This window comes from Dryas octopetala, chromosome 8, assembly GCF_963921425.1.
Source record: "Dryas octopetala chromosome 8, drDryOcto1.1, whole genome shotgun sequence".
NCBI classification, from domain to species: Eukaryota; Viridiplantae; Streptophyta; class Magnoliopsida; order Rosales; family Rosaceae; genus Dryas; species Dryas octopetala.
Window position 1 is genome coordinate 14,278,744 of NC_141373.1, and position 19,427 is coordinate 14,298,170.

Consider the following 19,427-nt stretch of genomic DNA (forward strand, 5'->3'; position numbering starts at 1 on the left):
AAGCTGAATATGAAAAATTCATGATTAGTTTAGAGCTATTTCATCAACTTAAGGCTGAATAAGTTAACATATATGGTGATTCTCAATTGGTGATCAGTCAAGTAAGAGGCGAATTTAAAGATTAAAAATGAGGTGTGAGGCAATTACGCAGAAGGTTCATGTGATCCTATTAATTTCTACCACTTGCCAAGAAGCCAAAATGTTGAGCCTAATGTCATGGCCCAAGTGGCTTCTGGTCTTGTGATTCCCCCAGGACAGCTCAGGCGAACAGTTGAAAATGAGAGAAGAGGTTTTCCAGCTATGGAACAAAGAGTTCCTTTGGTTGAGGTTTGTCTTATTGATCTGGCCGAAATGGAAGAAGAGGACTGGCGTTATCCAATCATTCAATATTTACAAAATCCTAATGGCAACAACAATCTCCAAATAAGATATTGGGCGAGGAAATATGTCATAATTAATGATGAATTGCATCGAAGAGGAAAAGATGAGTTGCTTTTAGCTTGCTTAGGCGAAGAAAAAGCAAAGTTAGCCATGGCTTAAGTTCATTAGGGAGTTTGTAAGGCTCATCAGGCTAGTCGACAAATGCATTGGTTGTTGAGGAGGTACGGCTATTTTTGGCCAAAGATGATTATAAATCTTGCCTCGTGACAAAGAAGATCCATTTGGGAAATGGCGACCTAATTGGCAAGGACCATTCGTTGTTCACCAAGTTTTAGGTAAAGGTGCATATCGTTTGAAGAACTAGTATGGCAAAGTGAAGAAAAATCTAATTAATGGGCGATATTTGAAAATGTATTATGAGGCAATGTGGCAACCACCAAACGAATGAAGTTTTAAATAAGTTCATCATTTTATTGATAGGCATGGAAAGCTAAAGAGTAACAAAATTTGGCGCAAACGGCCGAATGAAAAGTACAAAAAATACAAGTCTAAGGAGAGTGTTCTCAACTCAGATTTTAATGGATTTTAAAATTTATAGAATCTATCAAAACACTACTAGAAAGAATAGCCGTTGCGTCACTATTTTGCGACAGCAGCTATTTGTCGTCGCAAGAAGTGAATATTGTGAGATAGCATATTCGTTGTCGCAAAAATTTTATTGATTTGCGATGGCCATGACATGGTCGTCGCAAAGATTTGATTGCTTTGTGACGACATTCCATGGTCGTCACAGAGATTTGATTTATTTGTGATGGCATGTCATGACCGTTGCATATCCTTACATTAATTGCGACTTCAAATCCAAGGGAATTTGCTAGAATTTTCATGAAATTTATTATGTATAAAAAATTCATCTAAATTCATTAAAATCCATCACTTAATGAAATCCATGAGTTTTTTAGGATACTGGATTTCATTGGAATCCATTAAAATCTGAGTTGGAGACACCTTGATTTCTTTGGAATTCATTAAAATCATAAATAAGGACACCTAGATTTCATTGGACTTTTAAAATCCATTAAAGTTCAAGTTAGGAACACCCCCTAAGTCCTAAAGAAGGCTTCTAAATATGCTAAGGCAGCCACCTATCTGTTTGAGCCTTCTCGGCGAACTCGTTCACACCTCTTCCTCTTCTCAATCATAGACTTGTCCCCAACCTTCATTTCTTGCACCGCACAAGCATCTGCTTCTAAGGGTTCAATAAAGGCATTCATCTCGCCTGTAAGACGAACGATCCTCTTATCTGAAGCAGATATCTCGGCCAGAAGATCTACAAGTTGCCTCCCTAAGGCCACATTCCTCGCCTCTTCAGCTGATAATTGATTCACTAAGGGTAAAGCAGACTCCTTTCGAGCCAGGAAAGCCTTCTTTGTCTTAGAGAAGGTTTGGATGAATTTATCTAGACAAAGTAGTTTGCCTTCCGCATCACGAAATGATGGCAAGAACTCCCTAAAGATGGAGTGGGCTCAAGCGACCGAGGAAGGTCAGCAGCTTGCTCAATTGTTTGTTCTTGAAAGGGAGGCTCTTCTTGGTCAAAGCGAGCTAGAAAAGAGCTCTCAACTAGACCTAGTCGAGAGAATCTTTAGAACATAAGGGATAAAGCCTCTAATGTGATGACATATGTCCCCAAAAGCTGGTCATAGCTGTCAAATGTAGTAGGTGTTTCAAGCCACTTCAAGCGTACACTTTTCAACAATCCCAAGGAGGAAGGACTAGGGTTTTGAGCCGCCTCCACTATAAATACAAGGCTAAAAGGAGAAAATTGGACACAGACACAAATTGCAAATCTCTTCTGATCATACTGTCTGCTATTTTCCTGTGTTTATTTTGGAATTTATTTATTACTTGTATTTTGGTTACATTTAAGATGTACCTTTGCCTTTATTTCTGAAGTTTAATCAAGTTTGAGATCTGATTTCATTACATTCTGGCAATATATATTTGGATGTTTAGATGTCTAATATAAATTCCAAATATGTGAAATTTAAATTCTTCAATTCATATAAATTTCAACATCCAAGTTCAAAAGTAATCAAGTTCACAAAAATAAAATTACAAATCCCTCTAAACTTAGTGCTATGTATACATTCTTCCATTTTTCTATATGCCATAAAGGTTGAAGTCCAAATACATCATGCCATGAATATAAAGAGTGTGGAAAAGTGACTACTGGCATATTACAAATATAAGATATGCCTGATTTCTCTGTATCAAATGCCTTCCACCATGGCGGATTCTCAGGAAACAGGTACTTGAAACCTCCGAGCAACCGCATATACAAAACCACAAGTAACAACCTCACTCTTGAATCGCACACACAATGTTGTACGCAAACTGCACCAAGTAAAAAGTTGGAGAAAAACTAAGAATTCAACCAACAACATACTTGAGATATTCTAGTGAAAAACATAATCCAATAACTACAAATCAAAAGACCATTAAAATCAAAATAGGAAATTGTAGACTAAAAAGATTCAAATCAAAAGAGGCAATTGTAGACTTAAATACAGGACTTGTATGAGTGTTGTGGTGTCAAATTTGAGTGGAAATAAACACCTTGTATCAACGTACAGGTCCTGTATTGTACAAGCATCTGGGTTCATATACTCCACACAGATCTACAGTAAAAAGAACTTAATGTGTCCAGGTATAAGAGCTAAGAACGTACTAGCTGCTGTTTCAGTTGGCACCTACTGCATGTAATATTGCACCAGTATAATGTGTTGGTTTAATATCTTTGAATTTTATAAATTGATCACAAGTTGCTGATACTTTCACTGTTTGATCCAAATATGTTTTTTATGGAAAGATAAGCAACTGGCCAATAAAAAAAATTAGCAGAAGAAATATAAAGGTTTTGGAGGAGGAAATCAGGAAACTATGTTTTACATTTTTACTGCATCTGCATTATTGTAATTAACTCACAGATTAGATGCACGCTTCCAAAAGAATTACAAGAGAAGAAGAAGCAGAGCTAAGGAAGCTTGGACTTAAACTTAAAATCAAAGTTTCAAAATATAACCTTATCAGATCAATAAGCGACACTCTATCTCAGATTTTTAGCTGCAAAAGATAACAAAAATCCTTTGTAAAACACAGAATAAGAAGAAAACAGGGAAATCTTCATATTTTATTCATGAATGGTCATGCGAATCAGATCTTTCTAAAGCTGCCAAATAACACAATCTCATAATTGGGTCTAATTCATGGACTCAAAGCTCAAAACTCTACCTTGTTGCTTCAAAAGGCCTCAAATTTGGGGTTAAAACTAATATATGAATCTTAATTCTATATACAAACAAAAATATAAGGCCAAATGAAAATTTTATAGAACACCCATGAAATCTCACAATCTCATGCTGCATTCTGTAGAAATAGAAAGTAATGAGACACTGTAGATTCAAACAAAAATTAAAGCTATAGGAAACAGCCTTTCTCAACACAGTGAAAGAACAGTGGGAAAATATTATGTATGTGAAAATTTATATGCAAAAGAGAGGTCCTGAACCCAAAAGCAAGAACAAAACACTCAGCAATGTGAGTCACCATCTCTTCACGTTGGCTTTGAAGCCTGATTTTGTCAATGGTCAGATGTCCAACAAATCTGGCTGTTTTGTCAGGCTCTTTAAGAGTCCTTCTCATACCAATCACAGGTCTGCAAATGCAAAGTCAGATATACATGTGTAAGATCAACTTGAGTGGAGTTAAATTATTTTCATAACTTGTGGTTAATGGTGGCCTTTGTAACTAATTTAAGAAGCTGAGCTCCGAGTCAATAGAAAGTAAAAAGACTATCGCAGACTTTTACAATTAATTATTCAAAATAATAGAAGTATATTTCTCTTCACTGGCATACAGAGGCATCATAGTGGTAACTAATTCACATCTGATACCACAAACAACATGACAAGCATCCAGCCAATTTAAATCATAACAACGAGTGCTTTGAAGATAATTCAACAAGGAAAACATAAACAGAAAAAGAAAGAGGAAAAGAGATATTATCAAATGATTGACATATAAGTCATGATTGATTATCTTATCAGTACACCACTATAAATTGGTTTCAGTGTGAAAACATATATCATGAGAAATTTGTATGTCAGTATCAGTATTTGTTTCAGTGTGAAAACATATCTATCTCTCTTCAATCTGTGTGTCTGTTACATTAACAATTTTCAAATTATTACAACTTTGGCCTCCAACCATTTATACAGCAATAGCTGATATTTAAGCAAACCACCTGTTATTGACCAATATGTTTTTGAGTCATGGGTTGGATAAGAAAACACAAGGCAAATAAATTTAACAAATACCATCTGAAAAGCAAAAAGTACAAAATCGAAGGTGTTATTTCTTGTCAATCTGAATATATCAAAGCCAGGGTTTTATTCAACAAATAATAAACTGTTACACAAACTAAAACTAATGCCTAAGCAGTGATCATGAAATCCTGGAACTGTGATTTCAAGATATGGGTAGGTGTTGCACGTGTATAGGACCATAGGTGTTGGTTGGGCACTTGGCCTCTTTTGCCTTTCTTCTTTTGGAGGAAAGAGAATTTGTAAGGAAAATTGGAAAAACAAACTAGTCATTGCACACTTCCCAATGAGCTGCAACAAACGAAATTCATTTTTCAAGTGGAACAACTTCAACTTATAGAGCTAAAACATGATCAAAATCAGAATCCTATACCATTATGAAGAAACTAGTAGTATATACCCCCTATTCACTAGTCACCATTATCCAACCATCCTGCAAATGATTCCTATATAGTCGGCAACAATCATTCATGGACAAGAGGCAGTAAACGGATAATCACAAAATTCATGTAATGACAGTAAAGTGGCCTCAGCATAATCAACACAATAACATCAAAGATAACACAGAAATTTCTGCTGATATGAGGACATGTTAAGGATCAATTTTTCACACAGACAAATATTTCGGACATGAAGATACCCAAAAAAAAAAATCTTCAATTGCCCATTCTTTCTCCAGCCTCTCATCATTTACCTAACCTACCATCAAGCCACACTTTGCCTCAAGTCTAACTTGCAACAAAAAGCACTATTGAGAAACACCTACACAGCTGCACCTGAAGGAAGAGCTTGTTACAATGGCCTGGCAACTGTAGGGAAGCCCACCAATAAAAATGCAGCCAGCAGACTAAGTATGCACAGACGAAGAGCTACTAAGATATTACAAGATAAAAGTTACTTTGGCATCAAAATTCATCAGCAGAAACCAGGGCAAAATAAAACAAAATAATAAATAAATGTATGCTGCTTATTCATTGATAATGATATAGTCAATGCAGAGAGTAAAGAATGAAAATTCTAAAAATAACCTTAGATGTTAGGGGCAGCAATGAGGCCTGGCACTCAGCCTTTCCAGGCTCTGTTCATTGCCGAATCTCTCGAAGCTGGTTTGCTATATCCCCCTAAAGGTGTAGCTGAATTCTTACCCTTTCTCGGTGCCCCACTGAGAAGTTGAGCTTCTCTCTTCCTTCTTGCACAATCCTTAACCCTTCTCCAAGCCATTCAACTTCATTATCAATTTTCAATCTTTCATAATCAACTGCAGACATGGAATTTCACCGCAAACCATAGGGTAAACCCAATAATCATATTCAACATACACTCATGAACAACAAATACATATAATATATATATATATATATTTATTTATTTATTTTAAAACAAATGAAATTAAAGTGAGAGAAAGAGAAAGGACCTGATAGCAACAGTGAGATCAACCCGTGAATCCGTGATGGTGGTGAGAGGATGACGTATGATGGGTGATGCGAGGGCGGCAATGGATGATGCGAGATGGCGGTGGGTGCTGAGCGATGGATGCTAGGTGAGGGGCGAGAAAAGAGAAGGCTGAAATGGAGAGAAACAGATTGTGTTTCTAGATCTAGATGAAGAGAGGAGATCGGTGGAGGGAGAGACATAAAAGGGTCAATCTAGCTTGAAAGTATCTGTTTCTGTGAGTTCTTGTTTCTTTGTCAAATTTCATACGCTAGTGTTACATCTATAAATTCTTTGTATACTATTTGCAATATTGAAAGTATCCAATGATGCAAATACCTATTACCATACTTTCTCGACAACAAACAGCGAACAAACAGCAAGAGCTGATCTTTTCTCTCATTACCAAGCAGTACCAGCAGCATCACAACTCTAGAACTCATAAGTGTTGGATTAAGAATACCAAACAGTACAAGTTTTCTTAGTTGCTACTTGCTAGTCCTGATTCCTCAATCAAAAAAAGGCTCCTTGACCAAGAGATTCATTTTTTCTTGAAGAAATTTGAGTACATCTTCTCTTCCTTCTTTAATCAGCAATTGTCTTAATCTCCCAAAAGTCACACCCGCTGGCCGAATCCCTGTCTCTATCATCTCTTCCAGGAAGACACAAGCCTTGGAAGCATTGCCCTTCTCACACAAACCATTTATAAGGACTGAATATGTGTGCATGCTTGGGACAAACCGCTTCAACTTCATGTACTTCCACACTTTAAGAGCCATCTCTAGCTCATCTCTCTCAAAAAACATCTTTATCATCATTGTATATGTATCTGCATCTGGTTCACATACTTTGATCATTTTACGGAAGACACTCAATGCATCATCAGTCTCTCCACGGTCAATCAAGCTATTTAAAATGATATTGCAGGTCCTTGAATTGGGTGTAACACCTTTGGAATCCATATCATTTAAGGCCCTATACACGTTCTTGAACTTGTTAACTTTACAAAAAGCACCAATCAAGGCATTATAGACGACCACATCAGCCTTGACTCCATTCCTTTCCATCTCCAGGAATGCATCAACAGCATCTTCAATTCTATTTTCCACCCCATATGTATGCACCAAAATGCTATAAATGTAAGACGTAGGCATACAACCACTAGCATCCATGTCCCGAGCAATCTCAATGGCTTCATCCACCCTCCCTGCCTTGCAGAGAACATCAACCATGATACCATAAGTCACTATATCAGGATTACACCCAGCATCAACCATTTCTCTGAAGACCTCCCTTGCCTTGGGCAAATTCGGATCCTTTCCCCATCCATCAATCAATATACTATAAGTCTTCGAGTCTGGCTCAAACCGATCCTTCATTTTATCAAAAATCTCCTGGGCCTTCCTCACATTCTTGGACTTGCACAAAGCACTCAGCAGACCATTGAAAGCCACTAAATTCGCAGCACAATCATACTTTTCCATAACATTAAATGTATAAAGCGCTTCCTCAACCTTCTGGGCCCTGGCATACTTCCTCATAATGATGCTAAACGTCTCCATATTCTGCATCCTCTTGGTCCTCATTGAGTTCACAAGTTCCCACATCATTTGGTACTGCCTTATCTTGGCCAAAGACTCAATCATAGCATGGTAAGCCTTAACACTGTGCTCGTAATTTCGCTGCTTCCCTGCCCATTCAAAGAACTGGTATGCAACCATACCGGCATTCTTGAATCTCAAGAGAACATCCTCTACTATTTCAGGTGAAATTCTGATCCCACTTTGGTCAAGAGCAGTATCAAGCGCGAGTTTCGGGCAAGACATCATGATTTTGCATATTCTTTTAGCTGGGTCAGAAGTTTGCCTTATTGCTTCACTTGAACTGTATTTCCGGGACAACATCATCCATCCAAAACACAATTTCTCTCCACAGTTTTGTACTTTGATAGTCATATTTTTTGGAACCCAATTCAGAATCAAGTCACCTGGTTCATTAAAAACTGAAATGAGTGACATCAAATACATTTAACAATAATCATTTAACAATAATGTTACATTACTTGGCCAAAAAAAAAAAAAAAAACAATAATGTTACATTGGGATGCTGCAGTAGAATAGTAGATGGGCATAACTTGAATTCTATCTTGAACTAAATCACCCAAATTGCATAGTTTACACAAACATGAAGCTTATGATCCTCCTTTTTGAGTTTCATTCTTGGAGTTAGCTAAGGAAGCTCATACTCACCCAAAAAGACCAGTGGATAGTGAAAATGGGGAAAAAAATAAATAAATATAATAGGGTATTAGGTTTGGACGGGGTTTCAGGTTGGGTTACAGAAATTCCGGAAATTCAATTCGTTTTCTTACATTTTCTAATATCTTCCAACAAATTATTCAAAAGAAATAGAAAATTTAGAGAGCAAGAGTCGAGAGGATGGTAAAGAAAACGCACTTTGAGCAAGTTTGTATTCACCGGCGTGCTGTGGACGTCTTCGTCTTCGCGGGATAGCTCGACGCACTGTCAATGCAGCTGGGTCTCTGCTCTCAACAGACTCTGTTGAACAAACGGAGTGTGTTCACGTTCTGGGTTGGTGGTGTTGACGGGGTTCTGGAGAGTGGAGACTGAGAGAGTGAGAGTCTGAGAGATTCGAGAGACAGAGAGTGAATTATGAAAGAGAAACAGATGTCGAATGAGGCGCCTAAAAAGAATTCACGAAGTAATTAATTCAAGGATTAAATACAAAATTGTCTATAAAATTTATAGTGAATTTTAATTTAATTCACTAATTATAAAAAAATATCAATTTAGTCCAAAAACTTTTTAAGTTGTATCAAAATAGTACAAATATGTGTTTCATCAAAAATTGATCATGTATACAGTAAATGACCACATTTTCAAGAGTATTTCAGTTCGTTCATCACATTTTTATATGACAAATTCCGTTAATTTTTGGATGAAAGTTAATTTTTGTATTACTTTGGTACAATTTGGAAAACTCGTAGACCAAATTGACATTTTTTTATAATTAGTAAATCAAATTGAGAATCAATATAAAATTTGTGGACCATTTTTGTATTTCACCCTTAATTGAATGAAACATCTTCTTTTGCTTTATCTCATGCCTAAATTATGAATAAGAAAGTCAAAAGTTCCCCTAAAAAGAAGGGAGAATCTCATGCCTAAAGAAGGATGATACTATTTGCACACTCTATTTCCTCTCTTTGCACACCTCTAAAATTTAATTTGTGAATTTATCTAATTGATACAAAGGGAAAAGATCTTAAAGGACAACCATTACACACCCCATCAACTCAGACCAAAAAAAAAAAAAAAAACATCCCCTTCACCCGAACCACACCTCCCTCCCTCCCCCTCCCTCCCTCCCTCCCTCCCTCCCTCACCAAACCACCTCTCTCCCTCCCCTCCTTTCAACCGACCCACCTAACCCCTCCCTCCCTCCCTCCTTTCACCCAACCCACCCAGTCCCTCCTCTCTCTCTCTCTCTCTCTCTCTCTCTCTCTCTCTCTCTCTCCTCTGAACATCCACTTAAAAAAAAAAAAAACATTTGCCGGTGAGAGTGAGAGAGATAGAGAAAGAAAGAGGGGAGGGGAGGGGAGGGGAGGGGAGGGGCTGGGTGGGTTGGGTGAAGGAAGAGGGAGGGAGGGAGGGAGGGAGGGAGGTGGTCTGGTGAGAGGGAAAAGGTGTGTTTTTGTTTTTTGTCTGAGTTGATGGAGTGTGTTATGGTTAGAAATTTTGTGAAATGAGGGATATTATGGTAATTGGGCGGAGGGGTGTGTTATGAGATATTATCAATTTTTAAAAGTTGAAGGGGGTGTGAAATGAGAAAAAAGTGAGAAAAATGTGTGCAAATAGCAACACCCCTAAAGAAAGAGGAAGCCTCTTTTTGTGTATTTTTTATTTTTTTTAGTGTCACATACTAAAAAAATGAGGCCTTCCTCAACGTGAGGCCTAAGGCACAATCCTTGCTCGCCTTGGGCTTGAGCCGGCCTTAGATCGAGAGAGTAGGTAGGCGGCTCAATGAAAATTGAGACCTAAAGTTAAACTACTAAGAGGCCTCCCAAATCTATTATTTAAAAATATATTTTTTGGAAAAAAAAAATTATTGAAAAATCAATTACATTGGCCATAGAGAGGAGACAAGATGGTCCCTCATCTATCGAGCACAAAGAAGCTTCATTAGATAAGACATATTGTGCTAAACAGTGGGCTACATGATTTGAAGCTATAATGCCAATTATATACACACCAACTTCACGCAAGAGTACTTCATTCCTCATGATTGTTCATCAAGTTCATAACCTCGTGTGCTTCGGACTCGACAACCTCAAGCCTACTTTGCAATTCAGATAAATGATTTTAAAGTCTGCATTTGAACTTTTAATAATAAATCAACCCACTTACTTTTTTAAAGTGAAAAAAAGGTCCACCCAATTAGTTATAGGGAAATGTTAGGGGGGCATATCATTGCATTATATTTGTAATACATGATGTGGCTTCATAATCATATTTGATCTCTTCCTCTCTCTCTCTCTCTCTCTCTCTCTCTCTCTCTCTCTCTCTCTCTCTCGCAAAAGTAGCTAGGAAGCCACATCATGTGGTACCACAAATGTGGTGCAATAATATAGTCCCCCCTATCATTTTCCTATAACTAATTGGGTGGACCTTTTTATCACTTTAAAAAAGTAAGTGGGTTGATTTATCATTAAAAGTACAAATGCAGACTTTAAAATCATTTATCCGAATTGCAAAGTAGGCTTGAGGTTGTCGAGTCCGAAGCACACAAGGTTATGAACTTGATGAACAATCATGAGGAATGAAGTACTCTTGCGTGAAGTTGGTGTGTATATAATTGGCATTATAGCTTCAAATCATGTAGCACACTGTTTAGCACAATATGCCTTATCTAATGAAGCTTCTTTGTGCTCAATAGACGAGGGGCCATCTTGTCTCCTTTCCATGGCCAATGTAATTGATGAAGGCAGAGCCAGGATTTAAAATTTAGGTGGGCAAAATTTTAGTAATTAAAATGAAAAAACATTAAAATTTGGTATTGAAGTCAATGAACCTTTTAATTACTGACAAAGGATCCCACATCACGAAGAAAAGAAAGCTTTTACATATCAAATAAATCATCTGTAGAACAACATATTGTATTTCACTAAGTTAACACTAATATAATGCTTTCTGGTAAAATTAAGATTCTATTGGTTACAGAAGTTTTTACAGTTAACCATCAAAAGAGCTGCTTCTATCTTTAGGATTTACATCTCCCCGCATTCAGCAATAACGCAAGCTAGTTTAGGGCGATTGTTGGGTCCAGTGGCCACGTTCTCAATCTTCCTAACAACCAAAAGACCGTCTCCAAGTACTCTCTACAAAAAGTATTAACAAAAAAGAAAAAAGTTTCAGTACTAGATAATTGCAAGGTTTTTAAAGCAAACAAATAACTTAGGGCTTGGCCACTAAATAGATAGTCAGCGGAAACATGACACTCCTTAAAGGTTGCCACTCTTTGTAAAGAAAGACATGAAAATGCATCTCAAATCAACCAAAGTTGAATATAGTACAACTATACAAATATGTCTACTTAAGTAAAATATGCATACATGTTTGTGCACTCATGGATGTGTGGATTTTTGGATCATAATATCATTTGATGCATGCAAACAATTTCACAGCCCAATCTAACGCATCCTGAGCTGATATCAAATCTCAGCTTGGGTCTGCATGGTTATGGATCAAGTATATCACAAGTTCTCATGCTGACTGACTTTCAGCAGCAGCTTAATGCTAGGCTTTTAATTCACTTCAAGATTAATATCATACCCAACCAAAATTAACACACAAGCCCACAGGACAATACACATTCATTGTATGACACCTTTTTTTTTCTTTGGTAAGTAAATCATATGAAATTTTTCTTTGATTAGTAATCAGGTGGCTGGTATGATTGAGCAAAATATTATACATCAAGTAGAGATGAGGAATCATAACATACCCCAAACACAACATGCTTATTGTCAAGCCAGTCACATTTCGCGCAAGTGATAAAGAACTGAAATGGGAAAAAAAAAAAGAATACAAAAAAAAGAAAGAACATTAGTCAATATAACCAAAAGTTCATGACTCTGAGAGTGTGTGTGGGTGTGTTTAAGAGAGAGGGAGAGGGAGAGAGAGAGAGAGATAGAACGTTGTTGAATTACCTGGCACCCATTGGTACTTGGTCCACTATTTGCCTGAAAAAGAAGCAAAAGATTATATTCAGTCTTAAACAATCTCATATTGGAACACACACATATATAGTATATACTGATGTAAATAAAACTAGTTATAACTGATAAAGGAATGAAAGCGAAAACAAAAAGAAATGACAACTTGAATTTTAATAAGCAAAACCAGCATTCAATCAGAAAGACTGGCCTAATTATATAAGCAAGCCCTAGTAACACAAAACACAAAGTAAATGAAATAGCCTCAATTAATTTTCGCATACACCCAAAATAGCTTAATAGGCTATCCCATAATTCCCTTTGTTCTTTCCTAGTTCTACATCATTAACTCAGCAACCAAAAAAGAGGTGAGGTTTAGTAGAAAAATTGACTCAGTAATTTTACTACTATTAACAGTGCACGTATCAAAACAGTGCAACTTTAATGTCTCTTACACATCTTATAACATGTTCAGAAGCAAGTAAATGTGTATAAAAAATCAGACCAAAAAAAAAAGTGTAAAAATTTTATACCAATGAAGGAGAAGAAGAGAAAAGCAGGACAAAAGCCTGCCTACACAAAAATGTCAAAAGACCTTGAACAGATTAATTGCACTATCCAATAACAACTGAACCCCAAATTTCACCCAAAACCCAGGCATGACTGTGATGTGCTCCTATTTACTCCTCAAAAGTTGGAAGTTCTGTTTCAAAAGAGACTCTGCCCAAATTCCACCCAAAATCGAAGGCTGTTGACAATTTAAACTCCAAACTATCAAGTTTTAGTAAATCAATGCCAATGAGGCTATGATATAGAAGGATCAATCACCAGCACAGTGAAATATTCTGCCCTAAAAAGGATTCAAACAAAGAAAAACATCATTGCATAAATTTTTCTGAAGAAAATTGCCATGAATTTTTCCAGTGACCAAGGCACATGTAGAAGCCCAAACCTAACTAGGACTTAGTCTATTTAGTCTATTGCCTCTCTGTGTATAGAAAATTGTATTAAAGGACTGAATTCAAAGCTTCACCCATTTTAAATTCTCCACATTAACAAAAAAAGAATCTACTGCATCTGAGAAGTGTCACATGTAGGTCAAATAATGCAAACAATGAGGAAAAATATTTTCCAAAAGAAAGTGGGAGAACACAAATGACAACAATTCAATACTAAAAGCAACGTGGCAAATGCATACCATTGACAATAGGCCAGGACCAGTGTGTTTGGCGGTGAAATTCTCATCATCAAACTTATGTCCGTAAATGGAAACACATCCACTACCATCACCCTGAAAAGCAGAACAAGCAAGACCTTCATAGTCAGCATAGTATAACGTTTGGAGGATAACGTTTGTTCCCAATCAATTGTTACAGTCAGAGCAATCTAAAACCCTCATTGGAATGAGAACAACCTCCTCTGTATGTACTTGTTCTAGCCATAACATTTTTACTGAAAATAAAATTTAACCTTTTCTTATCAACAAAATATTTCTTTTTTAAATAAATCGAAACCCAGAATGAGAATTTCCAGCTAAAATCCAAGTGAAAAAAGAAAAAGAAAAAAATTGAAACCTAAGAACAAGAGTTTTAACAAGAACACAATTATGGCATGTTCAATTAAATGGCAAATAGAAGAAGAAAGAGCAACCTTGAGAAAATCACCAGCTTGAATCATAAAATCCTTAATGACCCTGTGGAACTGGCATCCCTTGTACCCAACTGGCAATCCAGCTTTTCTGCCAATTCACAAATCAAATTTATATAATGTAAGAAAAAATTAAAAAAAAAAACCCAATAATACGAAATAATTACTGAAAATCAAAGTCACAAAAATTGACGAGAAACACATGTGTTTGTGTGTGTTGGGGTCTCTACCTGTACTCGCCGGTGCAGAACTGCCTGGAACAGATAAGAAAAAAAGCGAGCTAAATTAGCAACGAAACGACGGCGTATTACGCAAAGACAACAAGCAAGAATAAGAGATAAAGCGAGATGCAATGCCTGAAATTTTCGGCGGTTTTAGGGGCAATATCAGCGAAGAGCTCCATCTTGATGCGACCAGCAGGGATGGTACCGATGGTGATGTCGAAGAAGACGATTGGGTTCTTAGGGTTCGGAGGTCGCACGTGCCACTCCACCCCTCCCCCTGCGTTCCCTCCGCCTGACGCCATCGATACACAGAGAGAGTACAGAAACACTACTGGTTTCTCTTCGGTGCAAGTTAAGGACAAAGGCTAGGTTTTTAGGGGTTTTAGGGATGATTCAGAGTCCCACATCGGCATAATTAATTCAATATATCTAAATTAAAAATAAAATAAATTTTTTTTGAAAGACTATCCTTAGGTTCTTTAATTTTATAATATACTTAATAAAACTAATTCTAACTAAACTCTAAGAATATTGTAAAAATTTCATGTTATACAATATTGATCTATTATTTTCTATTTTTTTTGCACATACTAGGCATCGAGTGGTCGGCGGCTATTTTTGATTGTTAGACAGTGCATTTTTACTTTTTTGTAAGCCTTAGTTTGTCGGGCCCAAAATCTCAGAGTTAAGACCTAATATGCAGTTTTCACAAACCTCATTCTATACCCTAGGAATGTATGAGATTAACCCGTACCCTATATCCTCAAAAAAAAAAAAATAATGACATATTTTGACAAGACAATAATCAAATGACTTTATTTAGAAAAAGTAAGGAGTTTATTTGGAAAAAAAAAGTCATAAGGTTTTTTTTTCAAATAAGAAATGTTAGAATGACTAAATTGTAATTTTTCTTTTTTCTTTTCTTTTAGGCTCAATTACATTTACATCCACCAACTATAGGGTCCATTTCAAGTTGGTCCACGAACTATAAAATATTTCAAATTTTTCCATTAACTATATGATTCATTTCAAGTTGGTCCACGAACTATAAAACATTTCAAATTTCCCTATTAACTATAGAGTTCATTTCAAGTTGGTCCACAAATTAAAAAAAAAATACAAAATAGTTGACAAAATCGAGTTGACAAAAAAACCGAACTAAACCGGATTATTTATATATTGGGTAAATTACAATTTAATACCTCAACTTTACCTCGGATTTCAAGTTAGTACCTCAAGTTCAAAAAGTTGCAATTTCATGCCTCAACTTTCATTTTGTTTCAAGTTAATACCTCCGCTAGTCTTGCCGTTATCTGATGACGTGGCACACCACTGAAGGCTTCATTTCAATTTACTACCTCAACTTTACCATGTTTTTCAAGTTCATACCTCAAGTTTAAAAATTGCAAATAAATAAATGTTTTTCAGTTTTCATCTCAACTTCACCCCAACTTTTGACCCATCAAATCTTCACCAAAATCAATAATTTTATACTCATTTTGAAGTTATGAATCTCCACTTTAAAACCATATAGAAATAATTCAAAAAAAAGCTATGAAACGCGAAATAAGTAGTCACAAATTAGGCTACCATAAATTGTTAATTTGTTTGAAAAGTTTGGCACTTTCGGGTAGCCTACTTTGTGACCAATTATCTTAGGTTTCATAACTTCTTTTTGCATGATTTTTACATGGTTGTAAAGAGAAGATTCATAGCTTCAAAATGAGTGTAAGATTGATAATTTTGGTAGAGATTTGATAGGTAAAAAACTGAGGTGAAGTTGAGATAAAAACTGAAAAACATTAATTTATTTGCAAGTTTTTGAACTTGAGGTATGAACTTGAAAAATATGATAAAGTTGAGGTACTAAATTGAAATAAAGCCTTTTAGTGGTGTGTCACGTCATCAGATAACGGTCTTTTTGACGGCAAGACTAACGGAGGTATTAACTTGAAACAAAATGAAAGTTGAGGCATGAAATTGTAACTTTTTGAACTTGAGGTACTAATTTGAAATCCGAGGTAAAGTTGAGGTATTAAATTGTAATTTACCCTTATATATTTTATATTATATAAAAGTTATATATATTGAATAAAAAAGATGTAAGATGTTTTTTGCACATACTGGGGTTTGAACCCATGACCTTGTGAGGAGAGTCAAAGTATGAATTTTCACTACATCACTTAACCACTTATGAAATTCAAGTACATGCAATATATTTATAGGCTTACTGATACTAGGGGTCGGCAATGGGCCAGGCTGGCCCAAATTGTCTGAGTTTGGGCAGGGCTCGGGTTTGAATTATAAGAGCCCAATAGGGCTTTCGGGCCGGGCCGGGCTGAGGTTAGGCTTTAATACACAAGCCCAAGGCCCGCCCATCGGACTTAGAGGGCTGGGCCGGGCTAGGCCCGAACGGGCAGCCCAAAATGGGCCCAAAGCATGTTTAGACACATATATATCTTCAAAAAAAAAAAAAGGGATTTTGTGATTTGAATATGAGATCTTACATAACAAGCTTCAACTCTCAACGGACTCAGCTGACTAGTTTATTTGTTAAATTTGTAAATCATAACATATTTAATAGCTCTTTCGTTTGTTTACTTCAATAAATTATTAATATGCTTATTAAGCTATTATATAATACTATTATGTTAGTAATAGTGTAATACCATAAAAAATAAACTTTTAAAATTATATACAACATTACAACTATAATAAAACATAAATGTACATATGTTTTATTATATATTTTATTACATATTTTTATAAACAAACGATGCAATTGTGTTTTCAACGATCCGAACCATTCAAATTTTAGTTCTTCACTCAAAGATAATTCGTGCAAAAAATGAGCTCAATCGAAGATGTAAAAGTGACATAATGATGGTCAAATTAATGAGCGATCGTGGTTTTTCTAATGATAATCGAATGGGTAGATGAATTTTGATTTGCCTGATTTTTTGTAAGGATGATCTTTGACTATGAGCATAGAAAATGAACGGGTCAGATTGTTGAAATCACGTTGTGGTCTTCATAATTATGGAAATAACAAGGTTTCAACGAGAAAATTATTAGAATTATACTCTTCAAGTATATTTATATGTAGAAGTTCACATATCGATTGTGTTTACAACGATCCGAACCGTTCAAACTTTAGTTCCCCACTCAAAGAGAATCTTTGCAAAAAATTAGCTTAATCGGAGATGTAAGAGTAACGTAACGGTGGTCGAATTAATGAATGATCGTAGTTTTTCTAATGATAATCGAACATTCGAACGGGTAGATGAATTACTATTTGGCAGATTTTTTGTAAGGATGATCTTTGACTATCAACATAAAAAATGAACGGTTCAGATCGTTGAATTAATGAACGATCGTGGTTTAATAACTTTAATTATAGTTGTATTATAAAAGTTTATTATAATAACTTTAATAACTATAGTTGTAAATTTGTAATGTTGTATATAAGTTTTAAAATTTATTATTTATGATATTATACAATTTACACTATTACTATTTACTAACATTATATGATTATAGTATTATATAATAACTTAATAAGCATATTAATAATTTATTAGAGTATACAAACGAAAAACCTATTAAATATGTTATGATTCACTAATTAGACAAATAAACTAGTTAGCTTAGTTGGTTGAGAGTTGAAGTTTGTTCCATGAGGTCTCATGTTCGATTCACAACATAGCCAAAATCTTATATTTTTTTATTGAAGATATATTGTGTGTAAATGGGCTTTGGGCTGGGCCTAAGCGGGCTAGGCTTCGGGCGGCCCGTGCCCTTCAAGGGGATGGCCCAAGCCCAGCCCAATGATTATTCGGGCCAGCTCAGGCTTTGGGCCGAATAGGCCGGGTGGGCTTCGGGCCTTGGCTCTTTTTGGAGACCCCTAACTGATACTTGAAATATAATAATTTATAAAATTAAATATATTTTATATATCATTCCTTTTTTTAAGATATTATTTTAGGTCTTTATTTAAATATTATCATTGCAAAAAGTCTAAAAATATTTCTAGTTTATATTTTATATAATTTTTAGTTTCAATATTGTAAAAATATTACTAAAGTCCAAAACTATAATTTATAATTTATATACTAAAATTATTAGAGTATAGGGTTAATTTTTAAGGTATAAGGTTTCAAACTTTATGGTTTAGTGTATAAGGTTATGGTGTAGAATACCAATTATAATTTTATAAATTATATATTTCAAGTATCAGTATGCCTATAAATATATTGCATGTACTTAAATATCATAAGTGACTAAATGATGTAGTGGGAATTGGTCATGGGTTCGAACCCAGCATGTTTCAAAAACCCCTTATACCTTTTTTATTCAAAATATATAACTTTTATATAATAAATAAAAAAATATATAAATAATCCGGTTCGGTTTGATTTTTTTGTCAACCCGATTTTGTCAACTATTTTGTATGTTTTTTGTTAGTTTATGGACCAACTTGAATTGAGCTCTATGGTTAATGAGAAAATTTGAAAGGTTTTATAGTTCATAGACCAACTTGAAATGAACCCTATAGTTAATGAGGAAATTTGAAACATTTTATAATTTATGGATCAACTTGAAATTGACTCTATAATTGGTGGATGTAAACGTACTTAAGCCTTTCTTTTATCTTGGAGAGGTGGAGTTGAATTTGGCAGCTCCTTATATATAAAAAAAAAAAAAAAATCAATTCTTTGAAGTGTGAGCAAATTGCTGAAAACTTAACCCGGACCACTCTAACTGTTTTGTTGCGTAGCAGTTAAATAAAAACCTAGATGAATCTAAATGTGTGATAATATTTTTTTTTTATCACAGTAGTGTATGTTTATTGATCTATTGTAATTTATCTTTTTCTATTTTAATTAATGGTGACTAAAATGGAGGTACAAAAAATTTGGTTGAGTAATTTGTAAATATGAAAATATTTAGTGATTTACTTGTAACTAGCCTATTTAAGGAGATTTAGAGTTCAGTTAATTTTATGAGTCTTTCTTAGCCTAAGACCGGTAGTGATTTAGGGTTTTTAATTAAGTCATTTTATTTTTCTTTTTTGACAACTGCATGTTAGATTTTAACTCTAAAAATCTCGGAGTTAAAACCTATAGA

The 19,427-nt window shown here is 35.2% G+C and overlaps 1 protein-coding gene and 1 pseudogene across 7 annotated transcripts; both read right to left on the bottom strand.

Annotated features, from left to right (window-relative positions):
- Positions 1-2,491: 2,491 nt before the first annotated feature.
- Positions 2,492-8,869, bottom strand: LOC147277465 (pentatricopeptide repeat-containing protein At1g77360, mitochondrial pseudogene; annotated as a pseudogene). Of its 6 annotated transcripts, XR_015124031.1 has the most exons (5): positions 8,651-8,869; positions 6,178-8,181; positions 3,464-6,021; positions 2,998-3,059; positions 2,492-2,775 (listed from the first exon to the last, which is right to left on the bottom strand). The product of XR_015124031.1 is annotated as a pentatricopeptide repeat-containing protein At1g77360, mitochondrial pseudogene, transcript variant X4 (transcript). The 6 variants fall into 6 exon arrangements; XR_015124029.1 differs by having other exon boundaries at positions 2,492-4,096; positions 5,792-6,021; XR_015124032.1 differs by lacking the exon at positions 2,998-3,059.
- A 2,448-nt stretch (positions 8,870-11,317) lies between these two features.
- On the bottom strand, positions 11,318-14,697 carry LOC147277466 (Cyclophilin-like peptidyl-prolyl cis-trans isomerase family protein). Its single transcript, XM_086253357.1, has 7 exons — positions 14,433-14,697; positions 14,307-14,330; positions 14,080-14,167; positions 13,628-13,720; positions 12,424-12,456; positions 12,219-12,275; positions 11,318-11,592 (listed from the first exon to the last, which is right to left on the bottom strand). The coding sequence occupies exons 1-7, from the start codon at positions 14,600-14,602 to the stop codon at positions 11,482-11,484; spliced, it is 576 nt and encodes a 191-aa protein (XP_086109483.1). The 5' UTR covers positions 14,603-14,697; the 3' UTR covers positions 11,318-11,481.
- Positions 14,698-19,427: the final 4,730 nt, after the last annotated feature.